General features: G+C 44.5%; 1 protein-coding gene across 1 annotated transcript in view; it reads right to left on the reverse strand.

Annotated features, from left to right (window-relative positions):
• Window positions 1-24,927, reverse strand: part of ISY1 (ISY1 splicing factor homolog) — a 34,826-nt gene extending 9,899 nt beyond the window's left edge. Inside the window, exons 1-8 of the mRNA XM_066596466.1 lie at window positions 24,857-24,927; window positions 23,037-23,059; window positions 16,577-16,628; window positions 15,257-15,322; window positions 11,834-11,876; window positions 9,231-9,343; window positions 8,196-8,313; window positions 495-617 (exon numbers count right to left, since the gene is read on the reverse strand). Of these exons, the coding sequence (XP_066452563.1) occupies window positions 495-617; window positions 8,196-8,313; window positions 9,231-9,343; window positions 11,834-11,876; window positions 15,257-15,322; window positions 16,577-16,628; window positions 23,037-23,059; window positions 24,857-24,859 (541 nt within the window). The 5' untranslated portion in view covers window positions 24,860-24,927. The remainder of the gene's footprint in view (window positions 1-494; window positions 618-8,195; window positions 8,314-9,230; window positions 9,344-11,833; window positions 11,877-15,256; window positions 15,323-16,576; window positions 16,629-23,036; window positions 23,060-24,856) is intronic.
• Window positions 24,928-25,418: the final 491 nt, after the last annotated feature.

Consider the following 25,418-nt stretch of genomic DNA (forward strand, 5'->3'; position numbering starts at 1 on the left):
TGATCTGTTAAGGTCTGCTGCTTGGGACCCTGGCCGATCAGCCAACTGGGCGCCCGCTATCAGTTTTGCAATACACAGGAGTCAGAACAGAAGCAGTTGGCTTCGCTCTGAGTAGCGGAAAACATTTGTAATTGCAGACAGTAATTGATTGTAATGAGCCGTGCCTGCAATTACAAGCACCGGCTTCTGTAGCTTCCGCTCTGTACCCTTGTGTACTGCAGAGCTGCCAGCAGATTCCCAGTCAGCTGATTGGCCATAGTTCTTATCGGAGGACTCCAGCCGATCAACTTGATAACTGATCCCGAGACGAAGCCATCAATAGTATTTTCGTAGAAAATCCCTTTAAATAACTTGTAGGTAAGGAACATATATGAGCGCAATGCTATCATACTAGTCATCTAATATTAAAAATTCAGTAATGACATTTTGCAGGACTGGGAATGTAGAGAGATCATGGACATTTAATCCATGGCGATTAAACTTGGAAGCCTTACCTCTCTTCTCCTCCTCTACCTCTAGAGGGACCAACACACCATCATCTTCATCCCTATACCCATAATACTCTGCATCAATGTCTTTCATCAGCTCAGCACGTGTTTTCCGCGGTGGAGGAACAGCTAAAAAAAAATGTAAAAAATAAAATGAAAAAACATATACGCTATATATAATTGAACTCTTATGACTATACAAACTGATTTGCAGCTACTGTTCTCCACAATACCAAGAGTAAGAGATGTAACCGTTCACCGAGTCTTATTTCGAATTTTCTTCAGACATAACTAGATTTAGTATGAAAGGTCCTGGGGGGACTAGATCTGATTAGTTAGGTGTTAAATAAGGCTCCCTCATAAAGACAACCCCTTTTCAAATAGAAGAGCTGATTGCCTCAAATCCAGGTTCAGAAATTTCCCATGGCTACCAGCTGTTATCACCAGGGTAACATGTCATTGGGGTAATAGAGTATTACATGCCTGCTAAATTTTCATTCTTCTAGCTCTCCAGTGTGGACCCTTCCTCTATGCTAAAGGGACTCTCTGGGCCTGGACAAACAAAGATGGCTGTACCACTACTCTGACTCCCTGTTGCACATTGTACATTAGTATACATTTGTAGTCTAAGGGTCCTTTTACACGCCACAACCTGTCGGGTGCAGACACCTGACAGGTCTTCCCAGTGATGATCGTCCCTGTGTAAAAGCACAAAAACGATCATCGCTCAGAGTATGGAGGCAGAGCAGACGGAGATCATTCTGGCCTGCAGGCCTCGATTCTTTTTTTTTTTTTTTTAAATAAAGAAACTTTTATTGGGTATTCTCATACAGTATAATACAAACATGCATAGGAAGAGATATCAGCAGTGTTTTGCAAATTTAAAAATCAGAACTCTTGTACTCCTGTCCTTTGTAATTACATATACCCTTTTATTTATTACCCCCCCCCCCCCCCCCAAAAAAAAAAAAACAAAAAAAAAAAAACAGAACCCAAGATTCTCAACCTAGGAAATAGAAGTAACTAAAACATAAAAACAAGATTTCACCCATGACACTGCCATCAACACAGCAGGCATTCAATATCCTTGCACATAGTAAGGAGTAGAAAAAGAAAAACCTCCAAATTTCCCTTTGGCCAAGAAACTAGTTATATGCCTGATGCAGTATTAGGACAGTCAACCCATCGACCTCATAGCTTAGCAAATTTGGCGGGACAGCCTCGGGCCATATATGTCAACCTATATAGAGGGATGACCCCATTCACTTCACGCTGCCAAGCAGCCCTAGTAGGGCCCTTTTGGATGTTTCCAGTTAAGCAATATAACTTTTTTTAGCATAAAAGAACAGCAATTTATATGGAGTGCATGTTACTGTGTTAACCAGAATGTCCTCCACAAGGCCAAAGAGACAAATTTTAGGATGCAGGATGCGTGGGGCCCCTAGGTGCATCACCATAAACTCAAGGACGTCTCTCCAATAGGTCTGCAAAACATGGCATTCCCAAATCATATGCATGATTGTGCCCGCACTCATCAAGCATCTTGGGCAGTCTGCATTGGGGATTAAGCCCATGGTACACAAACGGGTGGGAGTATAGTAGATTCTATGTAGGAACTTGACTTGGATTAATTTGTCCCTTGTACTGATCAAGGGCGGGCCGCCCTTGATCAGTACAAGGGACAGGTTAATCCAAAAGGCCATCCCGGTCGTCCGAGTCTAGGTCCAGTATGCCCAAGCCCCACTTTTCAAGAGCCCCATCCTTCAGCAAGGCAAGACCCCTTGTCAGTGGTCTATAAAAATAGGAGAGCGGCTTCAGAATGTTGGCCATCTGTGCCAGCATCTCTAGCCAGGTCAGTGCGAGGGGCATGTTCAGTCCTCCAAACTGGGCTCCGAGTGCATGGCGGAGTTGGAAATATCTAAAAAGGGAATTATTAGGAAGGCCTAGTCACATCTGTAGTTGTGAGAAGGTACTAAGAACACCATTCTTAACCACCTGCACGCCTCCAGTCATAGTAAACAAGCAGTCATTCATAGAGGATTGATCACTTACAGGGACCGATTCATCATTTAGTTTTTAGTCATGCATAAACTGAATGACGAACTAATTATTGGTAGTTCAGTTTGTGCATACTTTTACACTGAACGACAATAATTCAGATAGTCAATGAGCACGGGAATCTGAATGATTTGCTTGCCCGACACTCATCCTGTGTAAAAGGGCCTTTAGACTAATGATGCATGCTAATTTAGTGTGAAACAGGTAGTCAGAGAAGAGGAGCAACCATCTTTATCAAGGACTGGAGGGTTGCTTCAACCGTACACCCTTTTAGGAGCTATGCAGTTTTCTTAATGAGATAACCCCTTTCTCCCCTTTAGGGCCAAGGACGATAAGTTTATGTTATTTGCTCCTGGGCTTTAATTTTGGCCGATAGCAGAAGTACGGTGCCAAATTAAAGCCTCTGCTTCTGCAATTAAGCAGGTGCAGGTCAGGTCCTCAGGTGTCAGACACACCCGGAGGAGAAGTGAGAAGCAGTTTTTCACAGCTTCTGCTTTCTCCTTTCCAGGCTACATAACACTCAACGAGTGCTATGTACTAAAGAGTGAAGGTGGAAATATTACTTCGACTATGTGAACCGGCGATTATGTGACCGCCGGGAGCCTTCTGGCACAGCAGAGCTGCAATGTCTTAGCAGACCCTGAACAGCTCTGAAAGTGACTATTGTCACTACCGAGGAATATTTTCCCCTATATCTGGAGCGCCTATGGATGCCCCAGCTATAGTGGAAAAAAGTATGACATTAAGGGTGGATTCAGACGACCGTATATCGGCTCGGTTTTCACGCTGAGCCAATATACGGTGTCCTCATCTGCAGGGAAGGGGGGGGGGGGATGGAAGAGCCAGGAGCAGGAACTAAGCTCCCGCCCCTTCTCTGCCTCCTCTCCGCCCGTCTGCACTATTTGCAATGAAAGGAGGCGGGATGGGGGCAGGGCTAAGTTCTGAGAATTACCCCTGCCCCGTCCCACCTTTCCCCATTGCAAATAGTGCAGAGGGGCAGAGAGGGGGCAGAGAGGGGGCAGAGAGGGGGCAGAGAGGGGGCAGAGAGGGGGCAGAGAGGGGGCAGAGAGGGGGCGGGAGCTCAGAGCACTGCTCCTGGCTTTTCCACCCCCTGCAGAGAGAGACAACGTATATCGGCTGGGCGTGAAAACCCAGCAGATATACGTTCGTCTGAAACCAGCCTTAAAAAAAGAAAAAAACAGGAATGCAATGTGAATGACCCCAAGAAGTCTTATATAATGTCATGGAGGACCTTGATGGTAAAAATAAATAAATAAATAAAAAATTACAAAAATAAGTAATAAAATTACAGAATAAAAATATATACATAAAAAAAAAGGAAAATGACCCACCGCCAACGCCAACCAAAACAGTCATATCTGCCTTGTAATCCAAAACTAAACAAATATACCAAAACGGCCGAAACAAAATGAGGAACCCATTCCCATACTTTATTTTTGCGTTAATATATGAATTTTAAAACTAAAAAACTTTAAATTAATTAAAAAAAATAAAAAGTACAGCTTTTTATTTGCAATAAAAATAAAGTCAGTGTAGAAATAGCTCTATATGTTATAGGAAGAAATAACGCAGCAAAAATAATTTTGATAGCTGAAGAAAATAAAGCAGTAAACCCCCCATATGGGTAAAATCCCCAACAAGTTCAATGTTGAAGGCTATACATATGGGCAGGAGAAACGGATGTCACAAATATACACTAAATGGGGTACCGCTAGGGAAAAGTGATATGGAAAGAGACCTAGAGGGACTAGTAGATTTAACTGGAGCAATCAATGCCAGTCAGCTGCTGCAAAAGCTTATAGAGTCTTGGGGATGCATTAAAAGAGGTATAGGGGCGAAGGACAGAACATTATCCTCCCACTATATAAGGCACTTGTCAGGCCTCACGTGGAATACTGTGTACAGTTCTGGTCACCGATGCTCAGGAAGGATGTTGCAGTGCTTGAGGGGGTTCAAAGAAGGGCAGCTAAACTAATACATGGAATGAAGGGACTGGAATACCCAGAGAGGCTATCAAAGTTGGGATTATTTACCCTGGAAAAAAGACGGCTAAGAGGTGATCAAATAACTATGTATAAATACATGAGGGGACAATACAAGGATCTCTCCCATGATCTGCTTATACCCAGGACTGCGACGGTAACAAGAGGGCATCCTCTACATCTAGTAGAAAGCAGGTTTCATCACAAACATAGAAGGGGGTTCTTTACTGTAAGAGCAGTTAGACTGTGGAACTCTCTGCCTGAGGAGGTGGTGATGGCAAAATCCATAGAGGAGTTTAAAAGGGGACTTGATGTCTTTCTAGATCAGAAGGATATTATAGGATATAGGCATTAGGTGACCAGCGGGTTTGTACTTCCGGGTCTTATATTTAGTTACGAACCATCAGAGGTTGATCCAGGGATTATTCTGATTGCCATTATGAAGTCGGGAAGGAATTTTTCCCCCGAATGGGCTAATTGGCTTCTGCCTCACTGTTTTTTTTTGCCTTCCTCTGGATCAACAAAGGGGAAGTTGAAACAGGCTGAACTAGATGGACATTGTCTTCAGTCAGCCTAACATACTATGTAAGTGTCTGCTCCTTTAGGACTGAAACACCCTAGTCCTTAAGGGGTTAAAGGAAACCAGTCGCTTAGAACATGTAGTCTAATCTGTACGTGGCAAGTTACAGAGTAGCTGAGCAATTTGGTATACAATTAGGCCGGGCTCACACGACCGAATCGTAATATGCTGCGTTTGAAAACAAAAAAAACTCGCAGCGTCCTACCTACGTATAGAACTGCGTATTGTCACGCTTTGTTATGCTCTCTGTCCTTCACTGACTTCATGGTTGCTTCTTTTTTTTTTCTACAGTTTCTTCTCATGTCTCCTAGCAACATGCGTAAAATACACCGTACATACGTAATATAATTGCATATGCACTGCGTTCTGACCACACCCATAGAAAACAATAGCGTGTAATACGCTGAAAAACAGAACATGCTGCGTTCTTCTTTATGTGCATAATTAAATATACGCAAGTGTGAGTGGAACAATGAAAATAAGTGAGCTTTCATTGACACCATTTACCATGTATTATGTACATTGCGTGCTAATACGTAATGCAAATACCGTCGTGTGAGCCTGGCCCAACTTCTATTATATCACTTTCAATCTCAGTTCAAGCTTGGCTTTGAGGTCTAGTGGGCGGTCTTATCTCTGTATGTACACAAATACCGGGGAAGGCTGTCAGCCACTGATCGGACCGCCCACAGAATAAACAGGGCTTTAAACGAACAACATACAGATTAAACGGAATATTATCCTACAGAACTGTATCAATCTATTCAGCTTGTACTGCTGAAGATTGCGAACCTGTCACCTTGAAGATGTTGTGCAAAGACTACACTGCAAAGAGTTCTAAAAATTGCAAGTATAATTTATATGCACTCCAGCACACACATCATCTGCCCGAGGCCTCATGTCCATGGCACACGCAATTTTTTCATGCGGATTTCCGTAGCGGATGCACTGCGAGTCATCAATAAATTGATTTTTTATTGCTTGCAGGAGATTGCAAATTGCGTTTTTTTTCCACACGAAAAAAAAATCTTCAACCCCACCTCCATAATTGATTTTAACTTTCAAATCCACAGTGAATCTCCAAATGTATTTGCGGATGCCCAGCGGATCGTAAGCTCCCATAGAGATGAATGGAGCGGTAAAATGGAGCATGCTGTGATTTACAATCCGCGCATGGATAAATAGAAACAAATCCGCAGGTGTTAAATGAAGTGCGGGCGCCCAATGCTTCCCTATGGGCGGCTTGATTTGCTTATCTTACGCGCGGATTCTGCAAATCGAATCTGCCCGTGGACATTAGACCCAAAGCAATTTTGGTCAATAACAAAAAAATACCATTGTTTAGAACAAACGTAGTTCTTTCACAGTCAGATCATCGTTGTCTCGTCGGCCAGCATAACATACTAGGATGAAATATCAGTTATTGGTGTAGCTAGGGACTTGATTGCAGATTGCAGAATGTAACAGATAGTATAGTAGCTTTTTTGACAAACAAGTCATAGTCCCAATACATAGGCCTATTGACTTAGTCCCAATATGACTTAGTAGCTCTTGGTTACAATTATAGTAAAAAATAAAAAAAGTTGCATGACTGGAGTGATTTGTGAACTAAATGTAATGAAGGAGTGCGGCATCGCTAAATCTCATCTCATGTGACTGAGCTGGTGCAATAAATTAAAGTGAATGAGTCCAGCGTGATGCAGCATCTCCTCAATGAGCAAGTAGTTCATCCGTTACCTCAAGTTGACTCACCCGATTACACTAATTTCCTAATTGCAGTCATAGTGGAAAATGAAGCCACTTGATTTTAATTAAGTAAAATTTTAAATTACATTTTGCTTATTTAATAACTCTAGGAAATTTAATAACGCAGAAATTTCAAATTATAATGACATTAAACGTATCATTCAAATATGGGTTTGATTAGAAAGAATCTCATATAAATGCTTCAAAAGGACATAAGAAAAATAAAGCATTCCAAAAAAAAAAAAAAAATGTTAGGAAGGTTTTACATCCGTGTCAGGGGTTCCGTTTTCCTGCTCGGTTCAGGGAGCAAGTAAGGGGAATCCCTGCGGCCAAATGACTCAGTCTCAAAACGGAAGCGAACACCGCGGAACGGGCCCTATTTACTATAATGGGGCCCGTTCAGTTTCCGCTCAGGTGCTCAGCTTTTGGACAAAAGAAAGCATTGCATGCAGCACTTTCCCTTCTGGCATTTTGAGCCGGATCTGCAGTGGAACCTACGACCGGAGATTCCAATGCAGATGTGAAACAGCCTTAGTTCTCCAAATAAGGTACAATATTTGAGCAATGAAACCACGTTATGCATCCAATGCAACTCACCATTGCCTTTCTATAGAGACTGCAAGGATTACTTCCATTCTTGTAGTCAGCAGAGTCGTTGATTTTACTCCAGACTGCAAGTGTTAATCCATATGTGGCAGATTTGTTACAGACATTTCTACAGCTGTTCCATTGCTTTCAGAAAACCCATGGGGGACGTTTACTAAGCCCAGCATTTCTGATACAAGACTTAGTGCAATTTCCCCCAGTGCACCATGTGCTTAATAGATGAAGAGGTGCATGCCTGTTTATGTATTAAGCGCACCCATGGCACCTCCACGTGCCTTCTCAGAAATGAAGGCCAGGTCCGACCTGGCGCACATTTCTGATATAATTTACACCAGTCTCTGGTGAAATTAAACATCTGTCTGTCGGTCTGGGGCAGACACACCCCCTTCAGGAATACCGCACCCACTTCAAAAGAGTGGCAGGGACGGCACAGAAAGAAAAAAGTAACAAATACCTGCTTGCGCAAAAATGCTTGACTTTTTTATGCCAGAAACTGGAGTAAAAACTTTTGTGAATGAGGCCCCATGTGCTTGCTGCAGAACCAATCTTGTTCAACCATATTCTCTGCAACAAATCTGCTAAATTAGAAAATGCCCCCATACAGTCTGTATCTCAGCATCAGCAGAAGATAAATACTGCAACTTACAAATCTACTCAAGATGGATTTTTAACTTTTTAGTGACATTTTTTAATTCTAAGAGACAGAGAACTTACGCTCTTTTTCAAACAGTTCCCGAACGCCTGGCAAATCTTTGGCTGCCCCAAAGTACTTGTAACCTCTGTTTCCTGGCACTTCCTTGCCTTCGTGATCGAGCATCTTGGGCCCTATGCGCTAGGATTTAAAAAACACACCAAAAGAAGAAAAAATAAATAAAAAAATCATGACAAATTCATGTGTCTTTAATATTGAGAAATAATTAGAGATGAGCGAGTATACTCGCTAAGGCACATTACTCGAGTGAGCAATGCCTTAGCTGAGTATCACCCCGCTCGTCTCTAAAGATTCGGGGGCCGGTGACAGGTGAGAGCGGGGCTGGGGGGGGGGGGGGGGGGGGGAGGGAGAGGGAGAAAGAGATCTCCCCTCTGTTCCTTCCCGCTCTCCCCCGCCGCTTCCCGCCCCCCGCATCTTTACAGACGAGCGAGGAGATACTCAGCTAAGGCATTGCTCACTCGAGTAATGTGCCTTAGCGAGTATACGCGCTCATCTCTAGAAATAATTAATTGACCTTAATGTAAGGCAGAAAAAGAAAGTAAAATATGTATATGGGTGCATTGAAATGCAATAAACATAAGGAGAAAATATTGCTGGCATCGCAGAGAGCGCGTCCAGCATGAAGGCGGAGCAGGCCAGTAAGCGCTCTCCGCCTGCCTGCCTCAATTCACTGAAAGCAGGCAGTCTTTCAGTCTCTGCATGCATTTATACAGGACGACTATCGCTCAGCGGGAGCGCAGGAATTTGAACAACTCTGAACGATAATCGTACCGTGTAAATAGGCCATTACGGTTCGCTGCTATGGTAATTTTGCCGGCAATCGGTAAGTTTCCTTACAGGAGGGATGCAATATTACAGCTCAAATCTGTCATAATAGATTCAGAGAGGAGATCCGGAGAAGCAACTTCCCTCTGCGAGGTCAATATACCCTCAAAAAGTGTGTGGACAGAGGTTCTCTATGGGAGACAACTTTCTGTCTTTGATCTGTTTTCTAGAAAAATCTTAGTTTGTATGAATAATCCAAGAGTTTTACTTACGCCATAATCAGGACCACCAAGTTCCCGAATTCGCACCTCCCAGTGACCCTTTTCTCGGATTAGCTTGTTAATTTCATCATTTAAATCACGGATCCTGAATTCGCCAAGACCAGCTAAACAGAAACAGATTTTCAATATAAAGGCACAACACATGATCTTCACCATTGTCATACTGCCTTAGGCTGGCTGTCCACGGGCGTTGTGAAGTCCCGCGGCAGATCTCTGCTGCGGGAGCCGCCGCCGAATCTCCACCGGTTAGCCCTATCTGATAGATAGGCTGGCCACAGAGACTCGGGGCAATTCGCAGCATGCTGCGAATTGCCCGCCACGAGCGGAGAATCGCAATGATTCTCTGCTCGTGGACAGGGGCCGGCGCTTTCCATAGCAATGCTATGGAAAGCGTCGGCCAGCGTGATTCACCGGCGGTTTACCGACGGCGAATAGACGTCCGTGGACAGGGAGCCTTCCTAGGATATGAAGAAGTCATGTTTTTGGATTTGCTGTTGTGACAATTCAATAATTCACATACAATTTTATATAAATGTTGCATGCAACTGGTTTACAATGTTTGAGCAGCAGGTACAGCTCAATGGCGACAAAGAGTTCTAAATTAGACCAAAGAGTGCATTTATTAAGACTCGCATTTCATTGACCATCTTAATAGGGTGCTGAAATTAGGATGCACCTAATTTTCTAAGTGGGGCACACTTCAAATTAGGTGCATCTCTGGCTCCCTGTGAACTTGAATAGAAATCGTGAACTATGAGCTGCAATAGATTTACAATATAATTTACGCTAAATTCTGGTGTGTACAATATAATAAAATCTAATGGGCTACAGAAAGCCCCATCACCTCCACCAATGTCCCGTTCCTTTTCAAAAAGGTCAAAAAAGGTATAAGTAGCAAATTTTGGTGTAAAACATGGCATGTGCAAAAAAACGTTACTTTCATATGCCAGTTTCTGGAGTAAACTCATTGATGAATCTGATCAAACGTATGTAAAGTGAATCTGTTGGCTGTTCTGACAATGCAGAGTCAAAACTGAAAAAAAATATATATATTCTTACTCTTTATCTGGATTTTAAGAGCAATACACTGGAGAACACTCAACGATTAGACCGTCCTCACTACATGCATTTAACAAGGCAGCTAAAAGCAATACATGGCGCTTGTCGAAATAATAACTATTTGTAGATGTGATAACTCCAGTGTTACATCTGTCCAGGGAACAACAAACAGGCACAAAGAAACGTCAAAATGTATAAAAACAAACACTGTTGGTAGGACATGGCCAAGTACATGCTGTAGAGATGAGCGAGCATACTTGCTAAGGACAAATACACAAGCGAGTCTTGTCCTTTTCGAGTACCTGTCCGCTCGTGAGAAAAGATTCGGGAGCTGGCGGGGGAGATCTTTCTCTCCCCCCGCTCCCTCCTGCTCACCCCCGCCGGCAGCCGAATCTTTTCTTACGAGCGGGCAGGTACTCGAAAAGGACAATACTCGCTTGAGTATTTGTCCTTAGCAAGTATGCTCGCTCCTCTCTAACATGCTGACATTCAGAAGGACTCCTATAGGACCACTGAAAAAAAAATTATTATTTTTTTTAAATTCAAATTCTTGACGCAATTCACGATTATGCATATAAAGGTTTCTGGAGCTTCTTGCAACTTGGAAAATGTCAGGTGAAGAAGGATTGTGGGAGCATTTTTTTGGGACTTCCTACGAGTAACAAATATTGATGGACATATCGGTCTTTAAAAAAAGAAGAAAAAAAAACAAAAAAAAAACAAAACAGAAAGCAGCCATATAATTACGGATATACTAATTACAGAAGGGCAGGTAAAAACACCACTTTTCCCCCAACATACGGACAGCCAGACTGCTATATGGAGGAGCAGATGTACAGGTGAAGGTACTGGCAAACAACCACTCTCACACCTCCTTATATTGAGGGGAGGCTGCTTAGTACTGTACTTGCACAAAAAATGCATATACAGGGGGTGAGGCCACATGGTACATGTAGTGCAGCATGCAGGCTCACAGCCTATTAAGGACGCCATATTTCAATCCTGTGGACTGCCCTGCACCCCACAGGTGAACCACACTGGCACCCTGGGTGTTAAAAGCCACACTGCATGTAACAGATACATACAAGGTATTGCTTGTGTATTTTGGCCAAAATATTAACCAATGCCTCATATTTATCGGTATTTATCAGTAACATGCGGCTTAGAACGGAGGGGGAGCTAGTGTGGTTCACCTATGAGGTGCCGGGCAGTGTGCGTAAGCAGAGAAATAGAGCATGCTGCAATCTATTTATTGTGCGGATCGACACACAGCATCTACACCCAAATGTGCATGGATCAATGAAAGACCATTGACTCCATTCACCACGTACCATGCGCTTGTGCAAAGCAAACGTAAGGTGCGGTGAAAACAGTCGTAAACACGAGCCCTGAGTATATGGCCGCTAAAAACACGGTACTGAGCCTCATTGATTCCAATGGGGATTTCTAATGATTGTGTAAAATGTCTTCTAAATTAAGGTTTTGCTTAAAATCTAAACACAATAAGGATACATCACTGTTACATACAATCTTACCATTTTGAATCTGTGCCACTTTCTTAGAGATTTCACCAATGATCTATCAAAAGGCAAATACATGAATTAGTTACACCAGGAGAAAGAGCACAGCATCCTACAGAGGATCAAATTGAGGAGGATAACCGAGAAATATTATGGCCCATTTACACGATTGTCGCTCAAAATTCATTCGAATGAACCAAAGTGAGCAATTATTGTTACGTGTAAAAGCGAAGCCATCGCGCACTATTCATCAACTTGTAGTTGGTCGCTGAGCTTCAGCCTGCATAAACATAGTCGCTAGTTCGTTAACTCGTCGTTAGGTTTAAACCACAGTCATTCAGACAACTCGAAGGGAGGGGTGATTAATTGTCAGGGTGTACTCCCCGCCCCCTCCCTCTTGCTGCATTCACCGCATCATATTTGTGTTTTCACGGGCATTTGCGGATTGTTTGTTACGTTTTTTTGCACAAAAGCCTTTATTTAAAATAGCAAGTAATTTATACACTATACCTAAGGCCTCCCTCACACAGGGCGTTTTCAGCAGCGTTTTCAGCCCAGTGCTAAACGCTGTACAAGGCTCCCATTCATTTCAATGGGGCTGCTCACACAGGGCTGAAAACGCTGCATGTTCTATCTTTGGGCATTTTCACCTGAGTCTCCCATTGAAATGAAAGGGCAGCGTTTTGCAAACGCCCTGCGTGAGGAAGGCCTTGCCCTTCAGTAGGGCTGAAATACGGACTTTTATGGGCCTCATACTGTAAAATTCTCAGAACCCTCCTCCTCCCACATCTACTAATCTTGAGAAACAGCATATATTTTATTCAGCAATTCCATTGTAAGCTGCATTGCGATTTGGACTGGCATGAGTAATTAAAGGGGTGGTCACTTTACAGGAAAATTTTCTTAAAAAGCCATAAATTGCTAACTATACTTATCTATATATTTTACCGCAGATCTGCAAATGAAAGTCCCTTGCTGCTCCTATATGGGCTATATGACCATTGGAGCCCAGAGGATACAAGATAGCGCCAGTTCCATGATTAAGTCACATTTCTGCAGTAAATGGTCACGTTTAGCCTATGTGCAGATACAGGAGGTTCTGCTACTTGTATCACATGGTGTCCTCTGGAAATAATGGGCTGATAAGATACCTCTTGTCAATTACTTCATCAGTATTGACCAAGCCAAAGTAACACGGCTGCAGGGGATCAGAACTGATAAAGCCAAGCACGTCTTGTACTACATAGTCCTTTGTCTACGGACAGCTTTAATCTAACTTTCTTTGTATTAATAAAAGAGAGATGGGACACACTTTGTCAATTTCCAACATTTTCAATTTGGTTTTAAATACAGGGATGTTAAAGGGGTTGTACCAAATTATAAAGTTATCCCGAACCCACAGGATAGGGAAAAACGTTATGATCGGCGGAGGTCCAACCACTGGGAGCGGGGTCCAGATGGTCGGAGTGAAGGTCACAAAGCTGTTCACTTCAATGACAACCAGAGAGTGTCAAAGCACTTCACCTCTGTCATCTCTAGCACTGTCATTGAAGTAAATGCAGCGGCTGCTCTCTAATCCATTCACTTGAGGCCCAACCAAACCCGTTCTTAGGATCATTGGGGGGCCGCAAACCTTTGTTCAGTAAATATCAAGAGTACTTACTGCATAGGATTTTTTTTTAAAAACTATTGTTGGAAAGTCAGGCGAGGTAACAAGTGACATACGTGGGTCGGAACCAGCAGCGTCAATACATGATTATGTCCTATAGGCCCTTTGGTTGTATAGCAAGCAAGTGCTGAGATCCAATGTCTCCACTTGCTGTGCCACCACTATACATAGCTGTAACCGCAGCCGTAAAAAATATCCCTTGGGATACATTTTTAAGCAGTTTCCCTTAAACAAAAGGTTCCATCACACTCCGCCTGGCATAAAATATGGTTACTGACAAGATCAAGTTTAAAGCCGTTAACCCATTTAAAGAGCCTTCTTATATAAAGTAATGGTCAGTTCTGAAAAACTATTTTTCCACCATCATAACACACGTTATACACCGGTGGAAACTGAAAGTGATACATCCAAATAAAGTAGCAAACAGTTTATGAAACTTGGATGAAAGTCTTTCCATATTAAGTGGATTAAATAATTAAAAATTGGATAATGTGAATTAGTATACAAATTAAGGAGCCCTTTGTTATAGAAAACGTTACATTGTTTCAGTTTATAAGCCATAAAGTGAGTTATGTAAGAAGGCCCTTTTTGTCCACAGATGTTCGGTGACCAGGTATGCCGGATCGTAGAGTTCGACCTCCGTACACGCAAATGTCTGACTGTGAGAGAGGTTGGATGATTGGCATGTTGAGTATGGGGGCGTAATATCGTGAATCTCCCGTAGTGGCCATAGTACAATGTCAGAATAGTAGTTACACTCAGAGGACGCAGGAAGACTCCAGTACTGGCAGACCGGACACAGGTCCACATAGAAGGCCAACACCACGTGAAGACCGACGAATTCTGCAGATGTCAGCTGCTGATAGACGGACGACTGCAGCACAGATCCGAGCAGTGGTTGGAGTCGTAGTCAGCCTACAATTGTAAACCCAGTGCTTGAAGGTTGCATTCTCGGACCCCCATGCAATGTGATCCGTTAACTTGATTTCACTGCCAGCAAAGACTAGCCTGATGTACTGCTAGACGCAATTGGACACATGAATGGAGAACAGTTGTGTTTACTGACGAGTTCCAATTCTGTCTGGGGCAAAGTGGTAATCATCAACGTATCTGCCGGCGATTTGGAGAAAGGGCCAACCATGCTGAGTGCCACACTGGTCCAACTCCTGGAGTCATGGTTTGGGGGACAATCTTATGCCAGCAGGACTGAGTTGGTTGTTTACTGAAGACACAATGACTACTGTATGTAGACAGAGTGGTACACCCTGTTGTCATCCCCTTCTTGACCACCATTCAAAATGGTATCTTCCAACACCACAATACCAAGCCATGCCTTGCAAAGTGTCACGACCATGGACTGGCCCACGCAGTCACCAGATTTATCATCAATAGATGCCATATGTAAATACATTATGTCACATGGCCACCCACCACAAACTGTACAACAACTGACTGCACAAGTCATACGGGCTGGGAGAAACCCCAACAAGATATCCGAACACTTATTGATTCAATGCCTGCAAGGATCCAAGAAGGTATAGGGGCTCATGGTGGGCACACTTCTTAGTAATACCCATACCAAACAGTAATAAACTGGTGCATTCTAATTTGCTATCATCTATCTACCATGTTCCACTGAAATATACCAATTCCTTCTGGGTGTAACACTTTCAATTTCCACCCGTTATAAGGACTCAAATTTATAGTTTTCTCCTTTGGGAGTAACTTAAATGGTTAAAAAACACCACACAATGAAACTGATCACATACCTGTCTTCTCCACTTCTCTGCTTTCGGCAACTCGTTGCATTCAGAGGCAAGAAACGGTCGCCTTTCCTGTTTGGGAAGGGAAATCATTTTTTTTTTACAAATATGAAAAAACTATAAAAGTGAGAAACACTAAAGGCTACATATCAGCCAGTATAATAACAAGTCAAGGATTGATCACATTCATAGAATCTTATTTACAGAAACAGAACGCAGGGAATAGCTATCCAATTAATGTTGTTATACAGGGGAAAGGTATCTAACAATGGCTGCTAATTGCATAAAATAAGACAACCCCCCATAATAATCACCCCTATTTCCTGCCACGATCAAGAGCTTGCATTCCCTCAGTTTATGTATATATAGCCAGTATGTACTGTACTACTCTGGCATCACTGGGAGCCACAATGTCAGGGGTATGAAAATTCAAAAGAAGTATGTCTTTCAATGCCCATGTTTTATCGCAGATCGTCCGTGTGGGCGGCGATCGTGGAATCCGCAATACAAGTCCGCTCGTGTGAGACCAGCCTGGTGTGCATTAGAGAACGTTTTTCACATTTTCCTAGTGCCCACCTCGCTCCCTTGGAGCAGTTCTAGTAGCCTTAAGTTCACTCATCTGTAGCAGAGTTTGGTCTCAACTGTCAGGTGGTTCAGCCAATCACATGACAATTGGCACAATCTACTTCTAGTAACAGAAACAGTTAAGCTGGCTACATGCCCATTATTGGCTGAACCCCCTGATCATCTGATGTATCTAGTAGCCTTCCTACTCTCCCCTGATGAAAGGGAAAATAAGAATCCGTACTTCAACTTGCCCTATTCCTTTTGTTCTCTGATCAAAATCAGCTTTAGGCCGCCTGCAGACGAGCGGGACAGATCCGGCGGCGAGGATTCTCGCCGCGGGACCTGACCCGAGCGCCTGCAGGGATGAGCGCATACTCACCCACGCCCGGCGGCCCCAGCTCTTTCATGTGCTGGCTGCCGGCGCATGCACAGACCGGAGCCGGGTGAGTGACGTTTCTGTGCGGGGCTCGCAGAGGCTATGCCGCGCGAGATTTCGCGCAGCCAAACCGCGGCCGTCTGCATAGGATTGCGTTTGTTAACGCAATCCTATGCAGGCTATGAGCGGCGGAAATCCCGCGGCAGGATTTCCGCCCGTGTGCAGGCGGCCTTAGCCAGAGGGGTCTGCAAGCAGTTTAAGCCCCTCTCTCCATTCAGAAGACATGCATGAGCGGCCCAGTGTGCCCTTGTACAAGTAGGTCAGGAGAGAGAACTGTCAGTCTAATGTGTACGGCCAACCTTACAAAACTTCCATCTTCTTACCTTAACCTTCCCTTCTTCAAGTTGGGCTTGGCGAAACCTCGCCAAAGCCGTCCTAGAACAAGAATATTTAGATTATTATAATACAAATACATTTCAGCATTACAAATACATGAGGCTTACAAACCCCAGGAACCAGAAACTACCGCATCAGGTTTCATTAATGGTCACTAAAATATGAAATATTTGCTTTATGTAAAGAGTTACTAATGAAATTATTGAAAATATTTAAAAGAACGAATAGAATAAAAACAGCTGCTCTACAGGAGGTATAGAGACTAGGGGCCCTTAAGAACCAGCCAGACTCAGGGTTTCATATTCCCAACACAAAATAACTCCTTAAGGACCAGGATATTTGGTTCTAAAAGACCAGACAATTTAGGGATTGTACTGCCCAACTTTTTTTCTTCAGCTACCAAAATTATTTTTACTGCGAAAAAGATTTTTTTTTTTTTAAACCCCTTAACGACTGCCCCATCGGGAAACTGCGTCCTCAGAAAGTGGGCTTTAATCCTAGAGGACGTAGTTTTATGCATCCTCTTAGGATTAATGCCCACTTGCCTGAGGACGCGACAGCTCCATGTTGTCGGTGCCCGCAGGTAGCAGACAGCATGGAGCTGTCATCCCAGGATGCGGGCAGTCCCCCCCGGCATTGCGATCGGCGCTATCCAATGGATAGCGCCGATCGCAAAAAAGTAAATAAAAGTGTGTAAAAAAGTAAAGATTCAGCTGCCCTGATGGATCGGATCCATCAGGGCAGCTGAAAATGCTCACCTGCCTTCTCCGCGCTGCCCCCAATGAATCTGGTCCTCCCGGACCCACCGGCGGTCTTCTGCGCATGCGCGCCAGGCGATGACGTCGCGTGCATGCGCAGAAGTCTGGGAGCCCCCGGCAAATATAAAATCTCCTGGCTCCCGGCTCCTGAAGGTAGCCGGGAGCCCCGGCCCGCCGCTATCTATTGGATAGCGGCGATCGCGAAAAAGTTAAAAAAAAGTATTAAAAAGTGTCCGTTTCACCTCCCCTCATGGATTGGATCCATGAGGGGAGGTGAAAATACTCACCCCCGGTCCTCACCGGTGTCCCGATGTTCCGGGACCCGAAGTCCCCCTCTGCGCATGCGTGCCTGATGATTGACATCAGGCCCGTGCACAGAGGGGCTCGAGCCCCGGGAAATTTAAAATTCCTCTGCTCCAGGCTGCCATGTGTAGCCCGGAGCAGAGGGATGTCACCAGGGACATGATCACTGTTATCCAATGGATGACAGTGATCATGTAAAGTAAAGTAAAAAAAAAAAGTTTAAAAAAATCTTACGTCTCATCACCCCCCACGGATCATATCCGTGAGGGAGGATGAAATTATGTACCTAAGGCCCGCGGATTTATCCGCGGACCTAACCCAAGCTTCTGCGCACGCGCCCGTCGCCAAAGTGGTGGACGCATGCGCAAAAGCTGTGGATTGCCAGCGTAGTTTAAAATCTCCCTGCTCCTGGCTACAAAATTTATCCGAGAGCCTGGAGATTTCACGCGGTGAGCGGTTCCTGATCACGTGTTCGCCGTTATACAATGGATAATGGCGATCACGTAAAAGTTAAAAAAAAGGTGAAGCTTCATCTCCCCTCACTGATGCGATCGGTGAGGGGAGATGAAACTATTTACCGGAGGCCTCCGTATTTGCACCACGACGCGATCCTCATCCGTGAACTTTCCCGGATTCTGCGCATGCGACCGCCGGCAAAACACCGGACAGATGCGCAGAAGTCGGGGAGCACAGGAAATTTATAATCTCCTTGCTCCCAGCGACCAACGGTTGCCGAGAGCCCGGAGCAGTGACGGGTGGCCTCGTTGAGCGGTCACCGGTCACGTAATACAAAAGTAGCGCTCTAATATAAGTTGGTCTCACATGACCGGATAGGAATTACGGATTCTGCATGCGTCTGATCCGCGGTATTACGTAGATCAATCGCATTGGATTACACAATTCCGCTCACATTAGTGGGTCGGAATTGCGTAATCCACTCGCAGAAAAGAGAATGCAGCATGTTCTATTTTACCGCGGATATCCGCAACATAGAGCCCATTGTGCTCCGTGGTCGCGCATATACCCGCTGCCCATACGCAACTACGTTGTATACGGGCTGCGGGTACCCGCGTCATCGCTAAGCGACGGTGCGGGAAATACAAACAAAAAACAATATACTGCGCATGACCGCCTGTGTGAGTACGCAATTATGCGCAGTACATTACATGGCCGTACGCAGGGTCACAGCCGGGATCCGCTGCGGGCCTCCGCAAGCAGATTCCACCTACGGCCGTGTGAGCCCGGCGTTATTTAGACCGCTACCTGTAATCCGTAAATTTACAAGAAGCCCCCGGGAACGCTTGCCTTCCTGCAGTTCCAGGAGCAGCTTGTTGAGCGTCTTCTGTGCGAGACCGCCACACCTCATCAAGCATACGGAGACTCACAGAGCGCCACTTTTTACACCCCATATCCGCCACTGAGGTCAAGAAATGACCCCCAAAAAGCATGAGAGGAGGGGAGATACACGGTTTTATTGCCCCATGGGCCCATCCCAACCAGCCCCCGTAATTACCCCTGTCTTCGGAAATACCACACAGTTCACATTATTACTTTTATTTAAGATTTGGGGAACGCCGAAAAGGGTGCGGAGTGTGTGTGGGGGGGATATTTTTTTAAGGTGTCAATTTTTATTCCGTACAAGTGGGCAATGGGGCCTGGAATTTATTCAGTTGTGCCCTGAAATCCAACGGGTGTTCCCTCCTTTATAGGCCTTGCCATGTTTCCTGTAAGTAGATTAGGGCCACAATGGGTATGTTTCTGAACACGGGACAAACGGGGGGATCCATTTTGGGGTGAAAGTCTTCATTCCTATGTACACTGTACAAAAAAAAAATGTTTTTAAAATGACAAAATTGCCAAAAAAAATGAAAATTGTAATTTTTTCCTTCTGCTTTGCTTAGATTCATTCAAATACTGTGGGGTCAAAATACGCAGTACACCCCTAGATGAATTCGTTAAGGAGTCTGGTTTTTAAAATGGGGTCATTTGAAGGGGTTCTTTATTGTTTTAGACGCTCAATGGCTCTATAAGTGGGCAATGGAGCCTGGAGATTATTCCGTTGTACCCTGAAATCCAACAGGTGCTCCTTCCATTATAGGCCTAGCCATGTGTCCTTTAAGTAGATTAGGGCCACAAGGGGTATGGTTCTGGACACGGGACAAACAGGGTATCCATTTTCGGGTGAAAGTCTTCATTCCTATGTACACTGTACAAAAAAAAACTGTTTTTAAATTGATACAACTGCCAAAAAAATGAAAATTGTAATTTTTTTCATACTGCTTTGCTTAGATTTATTCAAAAATTGTAGTGTAAAAATACACAGTACACCCCTAGATAAATTCGTTAAGGGGTCTAGTTTTCAAAATGGGATCATTTGTGGGGGTTCTCTGTCGTTTTGGCCGCTCAAGGGCTCTACAAGTGGGCAATGGGGCCTAAAACACCTTCAAGGAAAATTTCAGTTCTGAAAGCCACCGACTACTCCTTACATTTTGGGCCCCGTTGTGCATCCAGACAAAAGACTAGGGCCACAATGGTTATGTCTCTGAACACGGGACAAACAGGGGTATCCATTTTGGGGTGCAAGTCTTCATTCATGTGTGTGCTGTACAAAAAAAGCAACATTTTTTTCCTTTTGCTTTGCTTGAATTCATTCAAAAACTGTGGGGTCAAAATGGGCAGTACACCCCTAGATAAATTCGTTAAGGGGTCTAGTTTTCAAAATAGGGTCACTTGTGGGGGTTCTCTTTGGTTTTGGCCGCTCAAGGGCTCTACAAAAGTGCTATGGGGCCTAAAACGTTTTCAAGCAAAATTCCAGTGCAAAATGAAAATTTTTTCAAAATGTTCCGAATTTTGGCACTTTTAATAAATATACACAAATTCTATCGGTCTCTTTTTACAACCAAAATGAAGTACAACATGTGGCGAAAAAACTATGTCAGAATCACTTGGATATGTAAAGCCTTTACGGAGTCATGCTACGTTGAACGACGCATGTCAGATTTCCAAAATTTGGCTCCGTCACTAAGGCGCAAACAGGCTTCGTCACTAAGGGGTTAACAATTAGTTTTTTTCTATTTGCTGAGTATATTTGCACTATAAAGTAAGGGAACGGGTTCCTCATTTTGTTTCGGACATTTTGATATATATAATATGCACAGTTATGGATTACAGGGCGGATAAAGCTACGGTTTTGCTTTTCGTTGTCGGACGTTCATTTTCTTTTTTATGTATATATTTTTATTTTATTCTGCCATTTTTTTTTTAATAAACTTATTTTTGTGACCATTTTTTTTTTTTTAATGTCACTATAACGTCATATAAGACCTCTTGGGGTCATTCTCATAGCTGTGGCATCCCTAGGAGCTCCAGTTACAGGAAAAACATCCCCCTGTAGGGACAATAGTCACTGGCAGAGCTGATCAGGGTCTGTTAGCTCTGCTGTAACAGGGGGACCCAGCGGTCATGTGATCGCCGGGTCGCATAATGAAGTAATACTTTCACTTTTTAGTACATAGCGCTTATTGAGCATTAAGTACCCGGGAAAGGAGAAGGCAGAAGTTAAAAACCACATCTCCCTTCTCCTCCAGGTCCTCGACAATGTCCAACAGCTGAGAAACCGACCTGCTCCTGCTTGATTTCAGGAACAGAGACTTTAATCCTGCGCTGTACATCTGCTATTGGCAGAGATTAAAGCCCAGGACCAAGCGCTGTATATTTACCGTGCTTGGTCCTTAAGGAGTTAAAGCCAGTTTGGAATTGAAGTGATTCATTTTCTTCCCTCATATACGAGGTCCAAGATTTTATTCGGCTTTACTGGATGTGCAGCAACATATGTCACATTTTGGAGCACCTTTGGAATATGGTGCTATAACATGATAAATCTCGGCTAATCACAGCAAAAGCGAGGTGGTCAACATTCCCATCAGAGGGTGCAAATTCACAGACTTGTTAACCCTTTCCAAGCCAGTGTCAGACCTCAACCAACATTGAGATTTACCTGCATAGCTTCCATGTCTGGAGAGGGCCAACATGTGTTTCTAACACTATGCAGGCGAGAGGTCCATCATCTCAGCTCTCTTCTGTATATGTATACTAGCTGATATACCTGTGCTACACGGTGATTTTATGAATATCAGTCTTGGAATATATGAAGTGCGCCACAAAAATGAGCCCTGCACTATTATGGAAGCTGTCCAAAAGAAAATCTGCGTTGCCCATAGTAGCCAATCACAGCACAGCTTTCATGTTACCTCGGCAGTATAAGATAATAATCTTTATATAGCGCCAACATATGGTGCAGCGCTTACATAGACAGGGGGGCATAGATACAAAACCACAGTCACACCTAGTAATCAACTGATGGAAACAATAGGGGTGAGGGTCTACATACTACAGATAATGGTGTTATACAAAAGGTAAAGGGCTGGAGATGTGCACGGTATGGTGAGGTGAAGAGTGAGGGATGCTATCGACAATGGTCAGACATAAGCCGTGTAACAGCAGAATTGGTATGACTGCAGGGTGCGGTTAATTACGGCTAGCAGGAGTTGCAGCCGGTAGGACAGGGAGCAGGTTATCAGGCGGAGTACAGAGGGGTTTGGTTTAGGGGATATGTTATGCCTCCCTGAAGAGGTGCATTATTAAAGCACATCTGAAGTTTTGTGTTGGGGATTGTTGGGGTAGCGCGTTCCAGAGGACTGGTACTGCTCTAAGCTGCTTTAAGAAATAGCAACCAATCACAGCGCAGCTTTTATTTTACCTCAGCAGTACAAGAAATTAAAGCTGCGCTGTGACAGGTTGCTAGAGCTCAGCTTTCATTTCTTACACATCTAAGGTAAGATAAAAGCTGCGCTGTGATTGGTTGCTATTGGAAACAAAAATTACAGGGGAAGTGGGTGAGTTTTCAATTTTTAATTCCGCCAATATTTGTCGCCTGGTGCTGAAGAACGATCGTGCAAAATTTCACTCAAATCGGACCAAAACTGAATTTGTATACAACACAAACAATCAGATTATGTTTTATATACAAGATTACACCCTGCAAGAAAGAGGTCTGACAGAGTTCTCCTCTGCATACTGTAATATACATATTAATTCATGTTTAATTTGCTAACCATTGCTAATAAAATCATGATCATGGGTCATTTTTATGCTTTTCCATTGCGCAATTCCAAGGAATGCACAATGCACTTTCCCACCCAAAATGAATAAGAGCCAAGGAGGGTGCGGGTGGCAGGGAATTGGATTGGAAAGGGTTAACGGGACACAAGACGTCCCTGATATATGAAATATCATCAAGCATTACAATATTCGTATTGCCCAACTATCCTACGATTACAGGGACAAGACAACGCAAGGTGTGCGTAGGAAGTGCCAAGATACTTACATGGCTTTCTCTGCATTACGAGCCTGTGGTTGAGAGAAGAAAATGGTGAGAGTTTATAGGGAAAATGTTCGACAATTTCAGTTATGACATAGGCACATTTTGGGTACGCAGATACGCCCATGTGAAGTTAGCCTTAGGGCTCAGTTGAATGGGCGGCGATCCGTGTGGACGAAAATCCGCATGACCAGCTCCATTGCCACCCATATGTTCTTTTTTTTGACAGTTGCGGACGTTTTTCCGCGCAGATCGCTGCTGATACGCTCGGATCTCCGCTCATGTGACTGAGCCCTTAGTGGATAAGATTTCTTGAAATGTCATGCACTGCGCCTGTACTGTAATACGCTGTGCATTATCCACATCCAAATCCACAGCAGAAAACATGCAGCGCATACACCGTGTGAGAACTTACCCTGAGGGTTCCTTTACACGGACGAGAAAATAGTGTGAGATTTGTGCGTTGCCAGATGCACAAATATGAACCCCATTCTTTTGAGATGCAGGAAACAAATTGTGGCATGTTCTATTTGGCTGTGTGCCCTCGCATGACAGCGCCCATTGTTTTCAATGGGGCTGGCGGCAGCAGCGCGCCACATGCTAGGTGCACGCGATGCGCGGTCTCCCGATGAAAGCAATGGAAGAAACTCTGCGATCCGCCTGCCACAGCTGTCACAGCCACAACAGAGGATCGCCTCTTCTCCAAAGTGATGTGAGGCTGCTTTGACATGAAAACACCTCGTATCTGCAGGGAATTCACATGGTGGGGAGCGCGATATGCCTGCTGGATTCGTGGCCCTATATTTCCATTTATGGTGCAGATTCTGGTGTGGACTATTCTGGTGCAGAATATAAGCACCAAATCCGCTATGCCTGAACGCACCCTATGGGCCGGCTCACATGAGCGTATGTGTAAAACGCTGCGTGATTTTGGACCGCACATGACTTATCTCACGCATGCTGCCACGCGCAGTCTTCCTGGTTTTTAACTACCCAGATGTCCAGCATTGAGTACAATGGGTCTATCGCAGATAATACGCGGTAAAATAGAACACACTGCGCTCTTTTTTGCGCGCGTATTATACACAATGTATATACGCAAACGTGAATGCATCAATGAAATCCGTGTACTTTCACTGGATCCATTGACTGCGTATTATGCACACAGAACACACGATTAAACGAGGCTCGTGTGATCCTACCCTACGGCTAAGCCGCATTCACCAACGTGCGACGTCCGCGCGGATGGGAGGCATTTTTCAGTTAAAACTGCCTTGCATCACTTCAGGGAAGTAGCGATCTAGCTGCGGCAGAGGGTTTCACATGGTCTTCAATGGGTAAACCTCGCATCGCGCTCGCATGCACCACGAACGCCGTGAGATGCTGCGACGGCCCTATTGAAGACAATGAGTGCTACGAGGCATGAACGCCAGAAGATAGGGCATACCACAATTTTTTCCCCATGCCTACACAAGCAGGAGCGCGATATCGGGCCGTGAAAGTTTTACGTCTCATTATGGAACACCACAGTAAAAAGTTATACGCACTTTGCGGCACCACAGCGCCCCCCACACCCACATGGCCATTCATATCCACTACTATCGGATGCTGCAGCCGTAGCTGATATCAATATATATAAATATATAGAGAGAGCGCACTGTATATTAGCGTCATTATAGCAAGTGGGTCGGCAACTTATCTACAGTGGAACCAGAATGCCCAGCATTCCTTGCGTTGTCGGGGCATGCTGGGACTCGTGGTCCCCGACGGGAGGAGAGCCGCAGGTCATACAGCAATATTCCCTTATGCATCCATTCCCAACTCACCATTTTCGCTACACTGACAGCGCCACTACGAGAGCCCTACAATCCACGGCCGGCGCGCCGGAAGTGACGACACTATATCGGCGCACCTATTAAACGTTACGCAGCGCCTCCGCGTCTCTCCTGAGCTTGGCGCCACCTTCTGGCGGAAAGTCATATTGTCGCTATTGCTGGGCTGGTGGATGCTGCAGCACAACGTACATGTGTATATTCTCCAGTGTATGAGCCGTGTGTATATTCCAATGTGTGAGGCCACAGATGTGGGAGTTATACCTGTTCTTACACAGTAATATGGTGCTGTCGCCCTTTTGCTAGACTAGCATGACCTTGCTGACCGCAGCCTCTGTATTTGCTGATCATTGTTCTCAGCAACTGCTCTTAGGCCTCATGTCCACGGGCACGCGGGGTCTCCACTTATGCCCGCAGCCATGAGGCCAAAAATGACACTTTACTCACCTGTCCAGACGCTGCGGAGCGCTCCTCTTTTTTTTTCTTCTGCCCAGCGGATGCGCTCAGCATGCTGGTGGTATGCCGCGCGCATGCACCATGCTTTCCTTTTATATCT

This window comes from Eleutherodactylus coqui, chromosome 3 (assembly GCF_035609145.1).
Source record: "Eleutherodactylus coqui strain aEleCoq1 chromosome 3, aEleCoq1.hap1, whole genome shotgun sequence".
NCBI classification, from domain to species: domain Eukaryota; kingdom Metazoa; phylum Chordata; class Amphibia; order Anura; family Eleutherodactylidae; genus Eleutherodactylus; species Eleutherodactylus coqui.